This window comes from Pygocentrus nattereri, chromosome 25 (assembly GCF_015220715.1).
Source record: "Pygocentrus nattereri isolate fPygNat1 chromosome 25, fPygNat1.pri, whole genome shotgun sequence".
NCBI classification, from domain to species: Eukaryota; Metazoa; Chordata; class Actinopteri; order Characiformes; family Serrasalmidae; genus Pygocentrus; species Pygocentrus nattereri.
Genome location: NC_051235.1, coordinates 6,796,927 through 6,815,301, shown reverse-complemented (window position 1 = coordinate 6,815,301; position 18,375 = coordinate 6,796,927). Strand labels below are relative to the sequence as shown.

Sequence of the window (18,375 nt, the reverse complement as noted above, 5' to 3'; positions counted from 1 at the left end):
GGTTTGTAGCATTTAATATGTAATTTGTTTTGTATATGTAACATTGTGTAGCTCAGCCTTGCATCCCTCAGCCTCATCAGTTTGCCAGAATTCACAATTTTGTTTTTTTGTCCACCAGTGTTCTCACTACAGTACACAGCTTGCATTATGCAAATACTCATGCAACAATTGGAAATCCCTAATAAATTGGTCCACTGATGTTCTGATGCTTCCCAGCAATATAAGGCCTAAGAGTACTGATCTGGGAACAGGTTTTACCTGTGTCTTTTGTTTTGATCAGAAGGACATGGCCTTGGGCTGCCCAAAAGTCTGGCTTTACATAGTGAAACTTTCATGCAACTAGTTGCCTGCAACATAATTTCAAAATCAAAAGCAACTCAAAAACAATTCATGCTGCCCGGGTATTCAGTAACTCCACTAGTTAGCCAAATTAGCAGCTTGTGTTTTTTGATGCACTTGCAACTTAGTCGAGTTCTCTCACTGCATCCGCAAAGGCAAAGTAAGTCTGTCATATGCACAGTGGAAACTATATGTCAGCAACGTCTAGAAACGCTGCCGAGTTCTCTGGTCTTTTGATTTGATCAGAAGGACATGGCCAAGTCTGACTCCTACCCAAAGTGGCCAAAAGTCTGGTTTTACACCGTCCGTGAAACTTTCATGCAACTAGTTACACGTTGTGAGTTGCCTGCAACATAATTTCAAAACCAAAAGCAGCTCAAAATGATCAATGCTGCTTACCAGACCTTCAGGAACTCCACTAGTTAGCCGAATAAGCGGCTTGGATTTTTGATACACCTGCAACTTACTCGAGTTCTAACTCGAGTTTTTTTGTCCACTGATCCTGTAAAATCAATAGATTCAAAGCTGTTTGACATGATCACGTGATTTGTTATCAGCATTGTGTTTGGCTTCATTCCATAAAGTTGAGCCGTTTGCAACTTTTGCTGAGTTGCAAGTGAGTTGGGGGAATCTTTAGATTAAACTCCAGCAAGTTAGTTGTATGATTGTAGAATGTAGATTTCAAGCAACAAAATTTGTATAAAAGTTTCACCAGGATGTAATTGGGATTTTACGGGGTTTAACAAACAATATATTGTGCAATCCTGTTCAAAACTGTGGACTCACTTGCCAGATTATCATATTTTTTTTTTTTTACAATATTTCATACAGTAATAACTGAAGCAATGTGGAGGTAAACAGTACACACTATTCACCAAAAGGTGTTTTTAGATTTTATTCAATATTTCAAGAATTCTGTGAGCAAGAAGTGGATAAATGCATAAATAATCTACTGTAATGATCTATTTGCATGAATGTTTGTCATTAGATCTACTTTGACATTTGAAATATCCTGAATTCTTTTTATTGTATCTTCATTCTCAACATTTTTCAGCTTTTTCAGTTATTTTAGAATGATATACGGCTTCGTTCCCCATTCTTCGTTTTTACTTCCAGCTTCCTGACGTCATATTAAGGGTTTTGAAAGCTGTAAATTTGAAGAAGATGAGCATCTCTGAACAAGATCTGCAACCAAATAGATGTTATACTGAACGTTAGTGTATGCTTTGCTCTGATGTAGTGGATGATGCTGCATCCCACTGATTACATTGTGACTGACTGATTGAGGTTGTGACACTCTCAGCTGGACTGAATGGATGGACCTTTGTTGTTCTGGTCATTCCCAAAGTGCCTGCGTCAGTCACAAGACTGCTTATCACACCACTCTTACAAAAGCCCCTTGTTCTATCAGAACTGAAGTGCTATGTAGGTCCTCATTCAGTCTGTCCATGAGGTAACGCCCAGTCCAGCCTGAGGTATGAACTAGTGGTGCCTACAAAGGAGTGTTTCAAACTCATATTTGATGACATATTTATTGTAAAATATTCTTTTTTTTTTCCCAAAATGCTCATCTAGCTGGATGTAGTTCTTCAGTTACAGACTGTAGTCCATCTGTTTCTCTGATACTTTATTAGCCCACTTTTACCCTGTTCTTCAGTGGTCAGGACCCCCATGGACCCTCACAGAGTAGGTACTATTTGGTTGGTGGGTCATTCTCAGCACTGCAGTAACACTGACGTGATGGTGGTGTGTTGGTGTGTGTTGGGCTGGTACGAGTGGATCAGACACAGCAGTGCTGCTGCAGTTTTTAAACACCGTGTCCACTCACTGTCCACTCTCCACTCTATCAGACACTCCTACCTTGTCGGTCCACCTTGAAGATGTAAAGTCAGAGACGACAGCTCATCTGCTGCTGCACAGTTTGTGTTGGTCATCCTCTAGTCCTTCATCAGTGGTCACAGGACGCTGTTGGCCGAATATTTTTGGTTGGTGGACTATTCTCAGTCCAGCAGTCCTGTTGTTACTGAATAATAAGGCTTAGTCTGTAATAAGCTTGGGATTTAAAGGGGTTAATTTCTATTAAAATGATACAAGTTTCTGTCTACAGTGTGTAAATGTACTTGGGATTATTTGGATGGTGAAAAGCAGAAAATTCAAAACCAACTTCTAAGACTGAATTTCAGAGGCGTGGAAAATTATCCCTCCAGAGTACAAACACAATCTCAAAAAAGTTGGGACAGTAGGGAAAATGCTAATAAGAACAGAATACAGTGCTTTTTACACCAACTTTCACCTCTATTTGAATAAAAACAGTATAAAGTCAAGATATGTAATGTTTATCTAAATGTAGTTTAGATATGTGCTCATTCTGAAATTGATGCCTGTAGCATGTTCCAAAAAAGTTGGTACAAGAACAGTTTAAAACTAGGAACACATCTTAAGCAGGTGATGCAATCATGCATATAATGTATATGCTAGATATAATATGATATAGATATAATAGGAGCATCCAGGAAAGGCAGAGTCCTTTATGAGCAAGTATAGTCAAGCCTCACCACCACAATTTTAGGAATTTCACCTTCCACAGTGCATAATATCATTTAAAGATTCAATCTGTAAATATCTCTGTGCATAAAGGAAAAGGGCCAAAAACACACCGGAATGCCCATTAGAAAATGGCATGTTTCTGTAATGGATGTCACTGCATGGCTTTGAAAGATGTTGTCTGTCACTGCATCCACAAAAACAAGTTAAGTCTGTACTATGCACAGTGGAAGCCGTCTTTCAGCTACGTCTAGAAACGCTGCCGACTTTTTTGGGCTCAAGCTCATCTGAAATGGACTGATGCATAGTGGAAATGGGTTTTTGTGGTCTGATGAGTGAACCTTTTCAGGTTGGTTATAAAAATAATATACGTTATATTCTATAGGCCAAAGAAGAAAATGAGCGTCAGGATCATTACCAGTGTAAAGTTCAAATGCCAGTGTCTGGGGGGGGGTGTTAGTGGGTGACTTGCATCTTTTAAAGCACCAGTAATGCTGAACACATTTTGAAACAACATATGCTGCCTTTTAGGGATGTCCATGCTTATTTCAACAAGACAAAACCAGACCACATTCTGCATATGTTGCAACAGCATGGCTGCGTAATCAGAGCTACGGGTGTCTGCAGTCCAGAACAGTCTATTAATTGAAATGTCGTATTGTTAAGCTCAGAACAGGAAAACAAAGGCCCTGTACTGTTGAACAGCTGAAGACTTCTGCATCAAGAAATTCCACTTTCAAACCTAAAACCAAATGACTTTTAAGTGCTGTTAAAGCCTCTTATGCTGCAGGGTCTATTTTGGTTTGTGCATCTGAATTTACATGACCAAATCATAAGGAAAATTATCCAGTACCTGCATGAAATAAATGCAAATATTTATTTTAATTAATTAATTTATTTTGTAAGTTCCCCTCAGTTTAACAGTAAATGTGTTTTATGATCACATATATTACTATGTGCTTACAATTTACTGCTGAAAGGCAAAAATCTCTGACGCTCTTTGTGTTATTTTATAAAAGTAATGTTTCCAGAGCCGTCTGTTTATAGTTTAGAGCCCAGGTTTGGGGAAAAACAGGTCGACTTTCAGTAGATAAACAAACTGAGTTCAGCTTCTTTTATTATAAGGGTTTAAAATGACATCACCGTCTATTAGACTGGAGAGAAGAGCTACAGCCTCACACGACGCCCAGCTTCTGAATGGAGCTTATGAAATATGAGTTATGAAGAACATGACGAAGGGTGTTTTGGAACCACTGATGGTTCCAAGAAGTTCAAGTGGCTACAAAGAAAAATGATGTCACACAGCGGTAAACATGCTTCTGTCCCAACTTTTATGGAACGTGTTGCAGGTATCAAATTTGGAATAAGCATAGATTTATGGAAAACAATGAACTTCATAAGGTAAGAAATGAAATATTGTGTTTTTGTGCTTTTTTTTTCAATTTAATACATCTCAAACAGATGTTACTCATCACTGCTTTTTGGTTTTATTAGCATTTCACACACTGTTCCATCTATTTTGGAGTTGAGGTTGTACAACCCCAATTCTAGTGAAGTTGGGACGTTGTGTAAAACATAAAACAGAATACGATGATTTGCAAATCCTTTTCATCCTATATTCAATTGAATACACTACAAAGACGAGATATTTAATGTTCAAACGGATAAACTTTATTGTTTTTTGCAAATATTCACTCATTTTGAATTTGATGCCTGCAACACGTTCCAAAGAAGTTGGGACAGGGGCATGTTTACCACTGTGATACATCACCTTTCCTTTTAACAACACTCAATAAGCGTTTGGGAACTGAGGACACTAATTGTTGAAGCTTTGTAGGTGGAATTCTTTCCCATTCTTGCTTGATGTACAACTTCAGTTGTTCAACAGTCCGGGGTCTCCGTTGTCGTATTTTGTGCTTCATAATGCACCACACATTTTCAACGGGAGACGGGTCTGGACTGCAGGCAGGCCAGTCTAGTACCCGCACTCTTTTACTATGAAGCCATGCTGTTGTAACACGTGCAGAATGTGGCTTGGCATTGTCTTGCTGAAATAAGCAGGACGTCCCTGAAAAAGACGCTGCTTGGATGGCAGCAGATGTTGCTCCAAAACCTGTATGTACCTTTCAGCATTAATGGTGCCTTCACAGATGTGCAAAACAATCCGGACAGTCCTTTTCCTCTTTGGCCCGGAGGACACGACATCCATGATTTCCAAAAACAGTGTGAAATATGGACTCGTCAGACCACAGGACACTTTTCCACTTTGCGTCAGTCCATCTCAGATGAGCTCAGGCCCAAAGAAGCCGCCGGCGTTTCTGGGTGTTGTTGATATGTGGCTTCGCTTTGCATGGCAGAGTTTTAACTTGCACTTGTAGATGGAGCGACGAACTGAGTTCACTGACAGTGGTTTTCTGAAGTGTTCCTGAGCCCATGTGGGAATATCCGTTACAGAATGATGTCAGTTTTTAATGCAGTGCGTTAGGGGTCGAGTGAGGGGTCGACTGAGGGGTCGAAGGTCACGGGCATTCAATGTTGGTTTTCTGCCTTGCTGCTTACTTGCAGAGGTTTCTCCAGATTCTCTGAATCTTTTGATGATATTATGGACTGTAGATGATGAAATCCCTAAATTCCTTGCAATTGCACATTGAGAAACGTTGTTCTTAAACTGATGGACTATTTGCTCACGCAGTTGTTTACAAAGTAGTGAACCTCGCCCCGTCCTCGCTTGGGAACGACTGAGCCTTTCAGGGATGCTCCCTTTATACCCAATTAACCTGTTCACCTGTGGAATGTTCCAAACAGGTGTTTTTGAGCATTCCTCAACTTTCCCAGTCTTTTGTTACCCCTGTCCCAACTTCTTTGGAACATGTTGCAGGCATCAAATTCAAAATGAGCGAATATTTGCAAAAAACAATAAAGTTTATCCATTTGAACATTAAACATCTTGTCTTTGTAGTGTATTCAATTGAATATCGGTTGAAAAGGATTTGCAAATCAACATATTCTGGTTTTATTTATGTTTTACGCAACTTCACTGGAATTGGGGTTGTACTTTAAAACTGAAAGTTAGTCTCTTGTAAAGAGTGGAAGCTGTATTAAAGGTATTCAGTGGTTGTAATTTTCTGTTAAATGTCCTTTCTGTTTCTTTCTGATGCTGAAAATTAATACTTTGCCTGGATATTAAGTAAATGAAAGTATTGTTTTAGACTTGCACAGAACAGTATGTACATGAAAAATGTGCTTCACTAAAATAAATACTAAGATGAGTTCAGATCAAATAAGTACCAAACATGTGAGAAGTAGTTTCTGATTCTAGAGTCTGCCATTGGTTTTAGCCCGAAGCTCTCACTGATGTTTGCTTTCAGTGTAACTTAATCATCCTCTGGACTGATTGCTGGACGAGGCCTGGAATTTCAGGCTGTTTCATCATTACGCAGATAAGCCGCTCACCACCAAAGGCTCATAACGTTCTTTGGATTCTTAGTCGAACATTGAAATAAAGAACCAGCAATGGATACACCAGCGTCAGGAAAAACAGCCCATAATTTTCTCCATAGTAACTTGGAGAGTAAACAAAGTCAAGCAGTGTAGTTTAGTGTGAAGTGGTTCTTCAGAGTGGTGATGATGAGAACCAGGCGTCATGATGTATATAGCCAGTTTATTTACTATCCAAAAATGACTAAAAAACTTTGTTACCCAAAGAATTTGAAAAATATTGGTATAAGTGTTCATTTTAATTCTAGTCCCATAAAATACTTCGGCCCAATCCTGTGTCTCATTTTTACCCTACCCCTTGTTGTCGACTGTCTCCTTGCCCCTTGGAACGGAGTAACAGGGATATTGGTTACAGGGATTAATAGGACCCTCAAATAAAAAGAGCATCACTTCATTAACAGCTGCTAGTGCTGCTCTGTAGGCGACCCTGCCCGTCTGCAGTGACAGCACAGGAGGGGAAAAGTTCAGCTCCTCACTGCTGGGCTTTAGTCACATGTAGGGATCATACGCCTTCAAAGAGGGGGGCAATTATTTATTATCACCCACCACTAATTCTTCAGTGATCTGAAGCTGAAGTCACACATTCACCAGATTCTTGTTCAAATTTTCTCGTTCCACCTTAAATGGAGCCACATCCTGGCACTTCAGGCGTCAGAACTGCTGGACTAGTTAAGGTGGAACGGGGAAGCTAGCTAGCTGGCTACCGAGACATCAGCGCACACTACGAAATTTTTATGCTTGTTATGAAGAAAAAGACCATAATACACAGAAATGGCATTAAATCTAAGAAAATGCAAAGCTTATCGTAATTTTTAACGGAGAAGATTCTCACATTTGGGGGTTTCTTTGGTGGTTTGTTCAGTCATCTTGCTGATTTTTCTTTTTTTCCCTCATATCAGTCTGTGTGGAGTCTCTGAAAAACCTCTGTTTGGAGGGCCATGTAGGTCCGACACTTCACCACACCCCTCTATCTCAACAAAAATCGGGACACCCCACCCCTAGACGTGAACTCACAAAACGGAGGGGTTAATGTGGTAGAGGCAAGGGGTGAAATGGGATATCCATATTTTGCTATGTAAATTACGAACCCTGGTGTATGAATATGTTAATATACATATTTATACCACCCAAATTCCAAAAAAGTTGGGATGCTGTGCAAAATGTAAATAAAAACAGTGCAGTCATGTGCAAATTATTTGAACCCCATATTTGATTGAAAATAGTACAAGGACAGCATATCAAATGTTGAAACTGAGGAATATAGGTATTTTTTCCAAAAAGATCCATTTCAATTTTTAGTAACACGTTTCAACTTGTGCTTTGGGTTTGTTGGGCAGCGCAGATTGTGTGGGTTTGTGTGGCCGAGGTGAGCGTTCAAAGAGGATGTGACCCTCTAAGCGTTGACCTCTGTTTATCAGGAGATCACGAGTTCGATCCGTAGCCGGGAGTCCAAGAGAGCACGATTGGCCTCGCACTCTCCGGGTGGGTAGGATGGCCCATCCAGCCGTCATGCACCGCTGGGATTAGATGAGATGGGAGATGGAACGTGGTCCAGCACTAATAGCAGTAGACTTGCTTACACGGTTTCCAGGCTGGATTAGGATGTGTTTCCAGCCCAAGAGTTACATGATGCAGGCCAACCCACACAAACACCATTGATTTTGTGCAAAATAACTTCATTTCCCCCTTAAATAAACATCATTTAAGGTGGAAGATGAGAATAAAAAGCTAACTTCATCTGATCTACATCCACTGTGTGAGTTACAATCAGCAAACCGGGGCTGGACCACTTGAGGCGAGGGCCACTGGTTTAACCCCTAAATCACTGCAGATACACTTGGGTGTAGCATTTATAGTTTATCTAAGCGTTCTTGTGCTGATATGTGCTAGATCATGCTTTAGCTCACAGTAACTGGCCCAAAATGCTGCCAGCCCACCAGGAATTCTCCCAACTTGCTTTTGCTTTGCAAAGTGTAAATAAACACAGAATGCAATGAGGTGCAAATCATTAAGAACCGATATTTCATTAAAAATAGTGCAAGGACGACACATCAGGCGTTGAAACTCAGAAATATTTGCATTTTTCCGAAAAGATCTGCCCATTTAGATTTTTAGTAGCACGCTTCAAAAAAGTTGGGAACAGTTTGGATTCAGTAAGTTTCACTAGACTGGCACATTTCCCATCAAACAGCTCTAACTGACTTCTTGAAGTTTTAAGCTGTGAGCTATTGTGCTTCGGGTTTGTTGGGCAGCTCACGGTACAGGAAATATCTAAGTTATCAAATGCAGAGATAAACTGTGTATTAACATTTGCAGAAGAGCTTATGTTTATTATTTTTATTTTTATCTTTGTGTTTTTTTTTTATTCTTTGCTCTTCAAAAATCAACAAAATATAGCACCTTGTTTAATTGAATATACACCATATTGCCCGAAGTATTCGGTCGTTTGGCTTCACATATGAACTTGGGTGACATCCCATTCTGAATCCATAGGGTTTAATGTGATGTTGGCTCACCCTTTGCGGCTATAACAGCTTCAACTCTTCTGGGAAGGCTTTCCACAAGGTTTAGGAGTGTTTATAGGAATTCTTGACCGTTCTTCCAGAAGCACATTTGTTAAGTCAGACACTGACGTTGGACGAGAAGGCCTGGCTTGCAGTCTCCGCTCTAATTCATCCCAAAGGTGTTCCATCAGGTTGAGGTCAGGACTCTGTGCAGGCCAGTCAAGTTCTTCCACACCAAACTGGCTCATCCGTGTCTTTATGGACCTGCTTTGTGCACTGGTGCGCAGTCATGCTGGAACAGGAAAGGGGCCGTCCCCAAACTGTTCCCACAAAGTTGGGAGTGTAAAACTGGGGCTGAAGCTTTAGGAGTTCCTTTAACTGGAATTAAGGCCAACTCCTGAAAAACAACCCCACACCATTATCCCCCTCCACCAAACTTTACACGTGGCATAATGCAGTCAGACAAGTACCGTTCTCCTGGCAACTGCCAAACCCAAACTCGTCCATCGGATTCCCAGATGGAGAAGCGTGATCGGTCACTTCAGAGGGTCCAGTGGCGGCACTTTGCACCACTGCATTCCTTGCTTTGATTGCGCTTGGTGATGTAAGGCTTGGATGCAGCTGCTGTTTTTGAGCTAATCTGAAGGCCACATGAAGTTTGGAGGTCTGTAGTGATTGACTGCAGAAAGTTGGTGACCTCTGCGCACTATGCCCCTCAGCATCCGTCTGTCAATTTAAATGGTCGTGGCTGAGTTGCTGTCGTTCCCAATTCGCTTCCACTTTGTTATAATCCCACTGACAGTTGACTGTGGAATATTTAGTAGTAAGGAAATTTCACGACTGGACTTGTTGCACAGGTGATGTCCGAACACGGTACCACACTGGAATTCACTGAGCTCCTGAGAGCGACCCATTCTTTCACTAATGTCTGTAGAAGCAGTCTGCAGGCCTAGGGGCTCGGCTTTATACACCTGTGGCCATGGAAGTGATTGGAACACCTGAATTCAATGATTTGGATGGATGAGTGAAAACTTTTGGAAATGTAGTGTATTTTCATTTTCTGTGTCTTTTTGTATGTCTATTCGTTGGATTGTTTTTGTTTCTGAACAGAAAATGTATAAGAAAAATATTTACACAAAAATCAACAAAATGTCATTTGACCAGAGGTGCTTAAATTTTTGCATACAACTGTAGGTGTGGAGTGAGTGATGAGACTGTTGACATTATCTGTCACAGGTCTTGATAAAGGAGTGTTTTTGAGATCTTTTTGCTATTAATTATGAAGTTATTTATGCTCGTCAGATACTTTCTCCATTCCTCATTTTATCCTTTTATCTCTTTGTCTGCCACCACTTTCCCTCAGGTTGTTCCAGGTGGCGTCGGAGGAAGATGCCATGAACTGGTTTCCTCAATATAGCCTTAAGCTCCGCCCATTTTACGAGACGCTCCGCCCTCCACTCAGACCAGAGACGCTTCAGCCAATCGTAGACTGCCTGCGGAACCATCCTGACTGGAGCTCCGCCCACATTGCCGTGGATACTGGCCTTCGGGACTGCCTGAAGCACAACTATGTTTTGAGGTGAGTGTTCAAACAGGATGCAACCATCTACTCATTGGCCCTGTTTATCAGGACATTGCGACTTCCATCCCTGGTGACACTACACATCCGTAGCCCAGAGTCCAAGAGAGCGCAATCGGCCCCTTGCTCTCTGTGTGGGTAGGATGGCCCCCCGTCTCCCCCAATCACTCAGCGCGATGCTACCCAGCGCAGGCTTCTGTTAGCTGATGTAACAGAACTGGTGGTTAGTGTTCTCCTCCAAGCGTGTTGAGCTCCAGTGATGTTTCATTAGCGACAGTTTGAAAAGGTGCGGTGTTGCTTCTCAAGTCTCGGAGGAAGCCTGTGTTAGCCTTCACCCACCTAGCACTGGTGGTATTGTGTGATTGGGGAAGTCCTAACTAGGAGATGGAACTGAATACATCTAAATTGGGGGTTATGGATTCAAAGAAGGAAACAATGCTCAGCGTTTATGATGATTGGCTGAATGCAGTCCGACACCTGGGCTCATTGGTTTAAATCTACTGAATTTATGTGCCATACAGTGAGGCAAATTTTGCCCTCATGCGTCTGTCATGCAGCCGTCATGCACCGCTGGGATTAGATGAGATGGGAGATGGAATGTGGTCCAGCACTGATAGCAGTAGACTTGCTTACACGGTTTCCAGGCTGGATTAGGATGTGTTTCCAGCCCAAGAGTTACATGATGCAGGCCAACCCACACAAACACCATTGATTTTGTGCAAAATAACTTCATTTCCCCCTTAAATAAACATCATTTAAGGTGGAAGATGAGAATAAAAAGCTAACTTCATCTGATCTACATCCACTGTGTGAGTTACAATCAGCAAACCGGGGCTGGACCACTTGAGGCGAGGGCCACTGGTTTAACCCCTAAATCACTGCAGATACACTTGGGTGTAGCATTTATAGTTTATCTAAGCGTTCTTGTGCTGATATGTGCTAGATCATGCTTTAGCTCACAGTAACTGGCCCAAAATGCTGCCAGCCCACCAGGAATTCTCCCAACTCACTCGATCATTCATTCTGGCATTGGTGGTTCCTAATACTGTATAATACTATATCTCTAAAAATGGACATGTTTTGCTCTGCATAGGAGGGAACTGATCACTTGTTAGCCTCGTAGCTCCAGTGCAGAGCTAAAAACACCTTCAGATGTTTTGGCTGGTATGAATAAGGTTAAAATTGTGTGTTTTTGTTTTATTATCTTTTTTTAATAGAACTAAACACACAAAAAAGATCAGGGTGGCTTGACCGCTGGCCGTTAGTAACTGCTTATGGTCTTATATCTTCAGTCAGATGAACGTGCGAGATGCGCAGGGTCAGACGGCGCTGCACATCGCGTGCGAGCGGGGCGAAGTGGGCTGTGTGCGGGAGCTGCTGGAGGAGTGCCAAGCTCGCACTGACATCACGGACAAGAACGGGGACACACCCATGCACTGCGCAGCCAAACAGGACTCCGCCACAGTCGTGGAGGTGGGTTCAGATCAAGACTGGCGGCGAAAGCTTCAGTGTTACTGCACTAGACCGTAAAGGTCAACAGCCTGCTGGATTGTTGTTGGTATAAACACTATTGCAGGTTTGTCTTCGTATGGTGGTGCATATGAAGGAGGGTCTTCTTACGAATAACTGGATGTGAAACAGTGCTTGTGTTCAAATTACACATAATAAAGAATTAAAGCAAAAAAGCATATCGCTGTTGTTTGAAGAAACCTCGTATCTCCAAAATGGTAACTTCACAGGAGAAGAAAAAGACTACTTTAAATGTAAGTCGGTGGAACCAGAATTTTTTCCAGGTCATTTTGAGCCGTTTTGTTTGGTCCATTGTTCGTGAAATTTACACACAACGTAAAGAGCAACAGGGATTTTTTCAAATTATGCCAAAAACGGAAAAACATCATAAATGGAGAGGTTTTCTTCCGACAGCAGCGATATGTAGCATCTATGTACACATACACTGGCCACTGTGTTAGAAACAGAAATGGGGTGTAAAGACGATACGATACATATTTAATATCAGAATTAGAAAAAAGTGGCAACACAACACTGAAGCAGCCTGAAACAGTTCAGCCCCGCCCACTGACACTGTCATAGACCACTGTAGTGGTATTTTTTTGGCAGTTTTTCTACTTCTGGATCCTGTTGATGTACAGTTTCTTCTTCTTTGCGTTTTATAGTTTGAACTTGCTTTTGTGGATGCAGTGATGAACTATTTTTACAGACAGTGTTTCTCAGAGCCGTTTCTGAGCCCATGCAGTGATTTCCTCTACACAATCATGCCTGTTTTTAATGCAGTGCTGCCTGAGGCCCAAAGATCACAGCCAGCATATACTGGTTTTTACCAGCCTTTTGTTGCCCACATCCCAACTTTTTTGGTACTTCCTACCAGCTTTCACTCATTATTAGGGAGATTTGTTTGCAGCGTGTTTTCTAATGAAGGAATCTGTTGCTGCATCACAGGTGCTGTGCTCTCAGATGTGCGCCGGGATAAACGAGGTCAACGTCACTGGGGAAACGCCGCTGCACATAGCTTGTCGGATGGGTAAAGTAGAGACTGCCAAGGCGCTGATGGGAGGCGGGGCCTGCTGTGACATCATCGGGGCCAGTGGCTACCCCATTCACGCGGCCATGAAGTACAGTGAGAGGGGGTGAGCAAGGAGCAGCCATTCACTGAAACAGTTCTATATTGGCAAATGAATTGATCGAAAATCCAGTCGACATTTCCCGAGTTTCTCATTTAGGATTGTTGTAAGCTTATTATGAGGGAATGTAGTTTTATTTGTTGTCATTTTTACTCATTTTTATGCATTTTTATATATATATATATATATATATATATATATATATAGTGTGTGTGTGTGTGTGCGCACAAATCTCACAATACTTTTTCTTTTAGGAAGTCAGATCATCTCACTGTACTGAGCAGATTTCTTAGAACAAGCAAAGTTATTTGCCAACATAGTGAAAATTTGACTTATTAGAATCACTTAAAATAAGTGAAATTGTCTGTAAATATGTTTAGTGATCTTATAATAAGCTTACAGCAACCTCAGACTCAGAAATAGGAGATATATCATCTAGATTTCACTTCTTCACCTGCCAAGATTCCATTTTTGGTGCATCAGCTCATGTAGGTTTGTCATGAAGGAGTTCCTCTTGGAACTACATTCTCATTGCAGTAAAAGATGTTAAAGGTTAACTTCTGTTCCTGTGGTCAGGACTTTGTCTGGACTGTCACTCAGCATAATGCTGGTCAACGTGGGTGTGTGTTAGCTAAGAGAACTGGCAGTTAATGTTCTCCTCCAAGAGTGTTGAGCTGCCCAGGTGGTGTAAGCAGCAGTTTAAAAAGGTGCACCATCTACTCTGATGTTTCTAGTGCGGCATCTTCCAGCGTGTTGTACTGATGGAACGCTCTCTGCTGGTAGCTAGTGGCAGTGAGTGTGTTTACATGCGCTCAATAATCCCATCATAATCTGTTTTCTGTAGTTATCTGATAAACGGTCATGTAAACAGCACGCTTTGATTTCCTAGATCGGAGTAAGGTCTAGAAATCCGATTGAGAAATCTGCTAAAGAGAGCTGGATTTTAGCTCATTGATCAGATTTCTGAGCCCATGTACGCCCCCTACTGTCCTCTGTCTGCGCATGTGCGAAGAGATGATGGTGCCAGAAATAAGTGAGCAGCGTCGCCGCGAGACAAGCAGACACTGAAATACATGCTTCTAGATGATGCATCTTCATATTTTCAGGTAAAGTTTTAAAAATAAATAAAACAGCTGTAGCCTGAAGTTGGAGTCTTTCACTGTGAGTTTATTGGCTGGCTGCAAAGTGGAAATCTGATTACTGTCTGACTCGTGCAGATCCGGAGTTTCCTCATTATCCGATTACTCAAGTGGATGTAAACGCGCTGATCGTATTACTGACAAAATCAGATTTTTTGCAGTTATCAGATTATTAAGTGCATGTAAACACATTCCTTGCTAAGTCTATCAGTGTTGAAATGAAGTGGCGGGATGTGTAGCTGAAACCGTTGAGCCCTGCTTTGAATGGACTTTTGTGAGGTAATTAAGGTTTTAACCACTCAGAATTAAGTATAATATAACATAGTCGAGATGGGTAATAGATATTAGCTTAACACTTGGTCTGTAATGTAGTGATACAATAATTATAATTACCTTTTACATTCTCTGAATCCTTTATATCCTTAATTGCATTATGGACCACAGTGGAATTTTGGATATGTTCTTTTTTTCTATTATAACACTCCTAGGTACTTTTTTACTCGCACAATCTCTCTCGCTGTCTCTCTCTCGCTGTCTCTCTCTCTCGCTGTCTCTCTCTCTCGCTGTCTCTCTCTCTCGCTGTCTCTCTCTCTCGCTGTCTCTCTCGCTCGCTGTCTCTCTCGCTCGCTGTCTCTCTCGCTCTCTCGCTCGCTGTCTCTCTCGCTCGCTGTCTTTCTCGCTCTCTCTCTCGCTCTCTCTCGCGCTCTCTCGCTCTCTCTCGCTCGCTGTCTTTCTCGCTCTCTCTCTCGCTCTCTCTCGCGCTCTCTCGCTCTCTCTCTCGCTGTCTCTCGCTCTCTCTCTCGCTCTCTCTCGCTCTCTCTCGCTCTCTCTCGCTCTCTCTCTCGCTTTCTCTCGCTCTCTCTCTCGCTTTCTCTCGCTCTCGCTCTCTCTCTTGCTGTCTCTCGCTCTCTCTTGCTGTCTCTCGCTCTCTCTCGCTCGCTCTCTTTCGCTGTCTCTTGCGCTCTCGCTCTCTCTCTCGCTCTCTCTCACACTCTCTCTCTCTGTGTCTCTGTCCCTTTTTCTATTATAACACTCCTAGGTACTTTTTTACTCACACAATCTCTCGCTCTCTCTCTCGCTCTCTCTCTCTCTTGCTGTCTCTCGCTCTCTCTCTCTTGCTGTCTCTCTCGCTCGCTCTCGCTCGCTCTCTCTCGCTCGCTCGCTCGCTCTCTCTCGCTCGTTTTCTCTCCCTCTCGTTTTCTCTCGCACGCTCTCTCTCTCTGTCTCTGTCTCTCATTTTCTCTCCCTCTTTCTCTTGTCCTCTCTCTCCTTCTCTCTCTCTCTCTCTCTCTCTCTCTCTCTCTCTCTCTCTCTCTCTCTCTCTCTCTCTCTCTCTCTTTCTCTTTCTCTTTCTCTTTCTCTTGTTTTCTTTCTCTCTCGCTCTCTCTCGCTCTCTCTCTATGTCTCTGTCTCTCTTGCGCGCTCTCTCACACACTCTCTCTCTCTCACTCTCTCTCTAGCTGTGCTGAGGCTATTCTGGCTGCTCACCCAGCCCAGCTGCAGGCCCAAGACCCGGTGTATGGGGGAACCCCTCTGCACTGGGCAAAGACGGCTGAGGTCAGCAACACACCATAGCTCACATTTAAACCTTTTAAATATTCTTTAAAAAGCTTTTTGACTGGTCAGTTAGCATTTGTTTACTCAGTATATATAATACAGGCTAATTTTATATATATTATATATAGTGCCATAGCGACATTAAAACCACGCTATGATATGAGAGATATGCCCTCATTGTCCGTTTTATCAGCTCCACTGACCATATAGGAGCACTTTGTAGTTCTGTAGTTACAGACTGTAGTCCATCTGTTTCTCTGCATACTTTGTTACCCTGTTCTTCAGTGGTCAGGACCCCCATGGACCCTCACAGAGTAGGTATTATATGGGTGGTGGATCATTCTCACCACTACAGTGACACTGACATGGTGGTGGGGTGTTTGTGTTGCACTGGTGTGAGTGGATCAGACACAGCAGTAAACACTGTCCACTGACTGTTCACTCTTAATTGACACCCCTACCTTATTCGTGCACCTTGTAGATGTAACATCAGAGACAGACAGTTGTTAGTTGCTGCACAGTTTGTGTTGGCCATCCTTTAGTCCTTCATCAGTGGTCATGGGGAAAACGCAGCCCATAAAAACAGCTGACATTTAGATTTTGATGCTATTTTCCAGTCTTGTGTAAAATGAATCTGGCCCAAGTAGTACTTTTTTGATATCAGTGCCTCACGTCAAACAGTTTTTAATTCTTTCAACACCTCTAACACCCCACAGTGGGTTAATGAAGCATCTGAATCAGATGGACATGATTAGAGCTACAATTAAACTGCAGGAGAATCAGAAACGTATTGAATCTATTAGTTTCGCACTGTTTCTGCAGATGTTTATTCACACCCATTTGTTTAGCTTTAATAAGCTCATTAGTCTCTGTTAAAGCTTTGGTCCTGCACATCGATTAACATTCCTCTGTCGTCTGTAGATGAGCCGTCTCTTGCTGGACCGCGGCTGCAACGTGAACTACCTGAGCAATACGGGCGAGAGTCCGTTACACATCCTGACCAAGAGGGGGCGCTTTGAGGCCGCCATGATGCTGCTCACTCACGGAGCTGACCCCAACATTAAGGGCGAGGACGGCAACACGGCTCTGCACCTGGCCATGAAGGTAACAGGCCTAACGGGCCGCTGTATGTCCAGCTGCCGTTTCACAACCACTTTGAGCATTAAAGAAACATGCAGGCACATATGGGGCACAATCAGAGTCCTTATCTTATTGCTCATCAATTACTAAATGAGTTCTCACATATCAAACTGGTAAAAGCGCAGAGATCAGAAACGGATTAATAGATGTTTATTTCCTCATTAATTCGCATAGTGTTCATTTACATATTTAAAATACGTCAAGCTTGAAAACTTTTGGTTCTGATGACAGGCTTAAAGAAATAGCTTGGAAAGTTTTTGTGTGATTTAGCTGATTGATTATTTAGTTCTGTGAAAATTTAAAGTGATATTTTAGTGAAATGTTGAGTTTTTTCCCCCAAATTTAGTCCTTCAGCTAAGACGTGTGGTGAGTGTAGTTAATGCGTAGTAGAAGTGCGTGGAGTCTCAAATAGTCTTGCTTATTTTGTTTCTATATAGGATAACTTTTATCATACTATGCAAAAAAAAAAAAAAAAAGTTGTAGGCTGAATCTTTCATTCATTTTGCCTACCTTTTTTACCTAACATACACTCTTAAAAATGATGGTTCTTCAAAGGTTCTTAAGAAAAGACAATGGTTCTATATAGAACCTTGAATGACTAACAACCTGCTGTTTAACAACACTTTGCCAGTGTAGTTTAAATACGGTATAGACAATTTAGGGCCTAGCACCGAACCTTGTGGAACTCCACAACAAATCAGATTTGAAAGGTGATGTTTCTGAGGAGATGAGAGAGAGAGATATATATATATATATATATATATATATATATATATATATATATATATATATATATATATATATATATATATATACAGGATAATGCACCTGCGTACGGAAGCAGAAACTCCGAGAAAAAGAGCATCCGGTTGTATGAATGTGTCCAAACTTTCGACTGGTGTTGTACATTACTCAGCTAATGCAGAAGAAGGAGACGTCTTGAAGCCTGAACCCGGATTTCACACAGTCTTGGCTGGTGACTGTATTTGGGTTAACAGGGGAACCGCTGTAAGTTCAGTTTGTCCTCATGTTCCTCCTTTAATGACTCCAATGTGTTTCTGTGACTGTGCTGTGCTGCAGTTGGACCACATGGATCTGATTAAAGCTCTGATCGTGTTTGGAGCCGACGTGGAGATCCACAACGACCTGGGAGAGACGCCGGGCCTGATCGCAGCCCGCACCAGCAAGGGTGAGAGAGAGAGAGACGGGAGAGGGAAAGAGGGAGAGATAGAGAGAGAGAGAAAAGGTGAGATGGAAGGAGAGAGAAACAGAGAGAAAAGGGGAGAAAGAGAAAAGGTGAGATGGAAGGAGAGAGAAACAGAGAAAAGGGGAGAATGAGAAAAGGTGTGATGGAAGGAGGAACAGAAAAGGGGAGAAAGAGAAAAGGTGAGATGGAAGGAGAGAGAAACAGAAAAGGGGAGAATGAGAAAAGGTGA

At 42.1% G+C, this 18,375-nt stretch overlaps 1 protein-coding gene across 2 annotated transcripts in view; it reads left to right on the top strand.

Moving 5' to 3' along the window:
* Positions 1-18,375, top strand: part of pla2g6 (phospholipase A2, group VI (cytosolic, calcium-independent)) — a 43,057-nt gene that overhangs the window by 4,225 nt on the left and 20,457 nt on the right. For both annotated transcript variants that reach the window (XM_037534429.1, XM_017713256.2), the window contains exons 3-8: positions 10,249-10,464; positions 11,757-11,937; positions 12,922-13,109; positions 15,703-15,799; positions 16,721-16,903; positions 18,020-18,128. In XM_037534429.1, the coding sequence (XP_037390326.1) occupies positions 10,249-10,464; positions 11,757-11,937; positions 12,922-13,109; positions 15,703-15,799; positions 16,721-16,903; positions 18,020-18,128 (974 nt within the window). The remainder of the gene's footprint in view (positions 1-10,248; positions 10,465-11,756; positions 11,938-12,921; positions 13,110-15,702; positions 15,800-16,720; positions 16,904-18,019; positions 18,129-18,375) is intronic.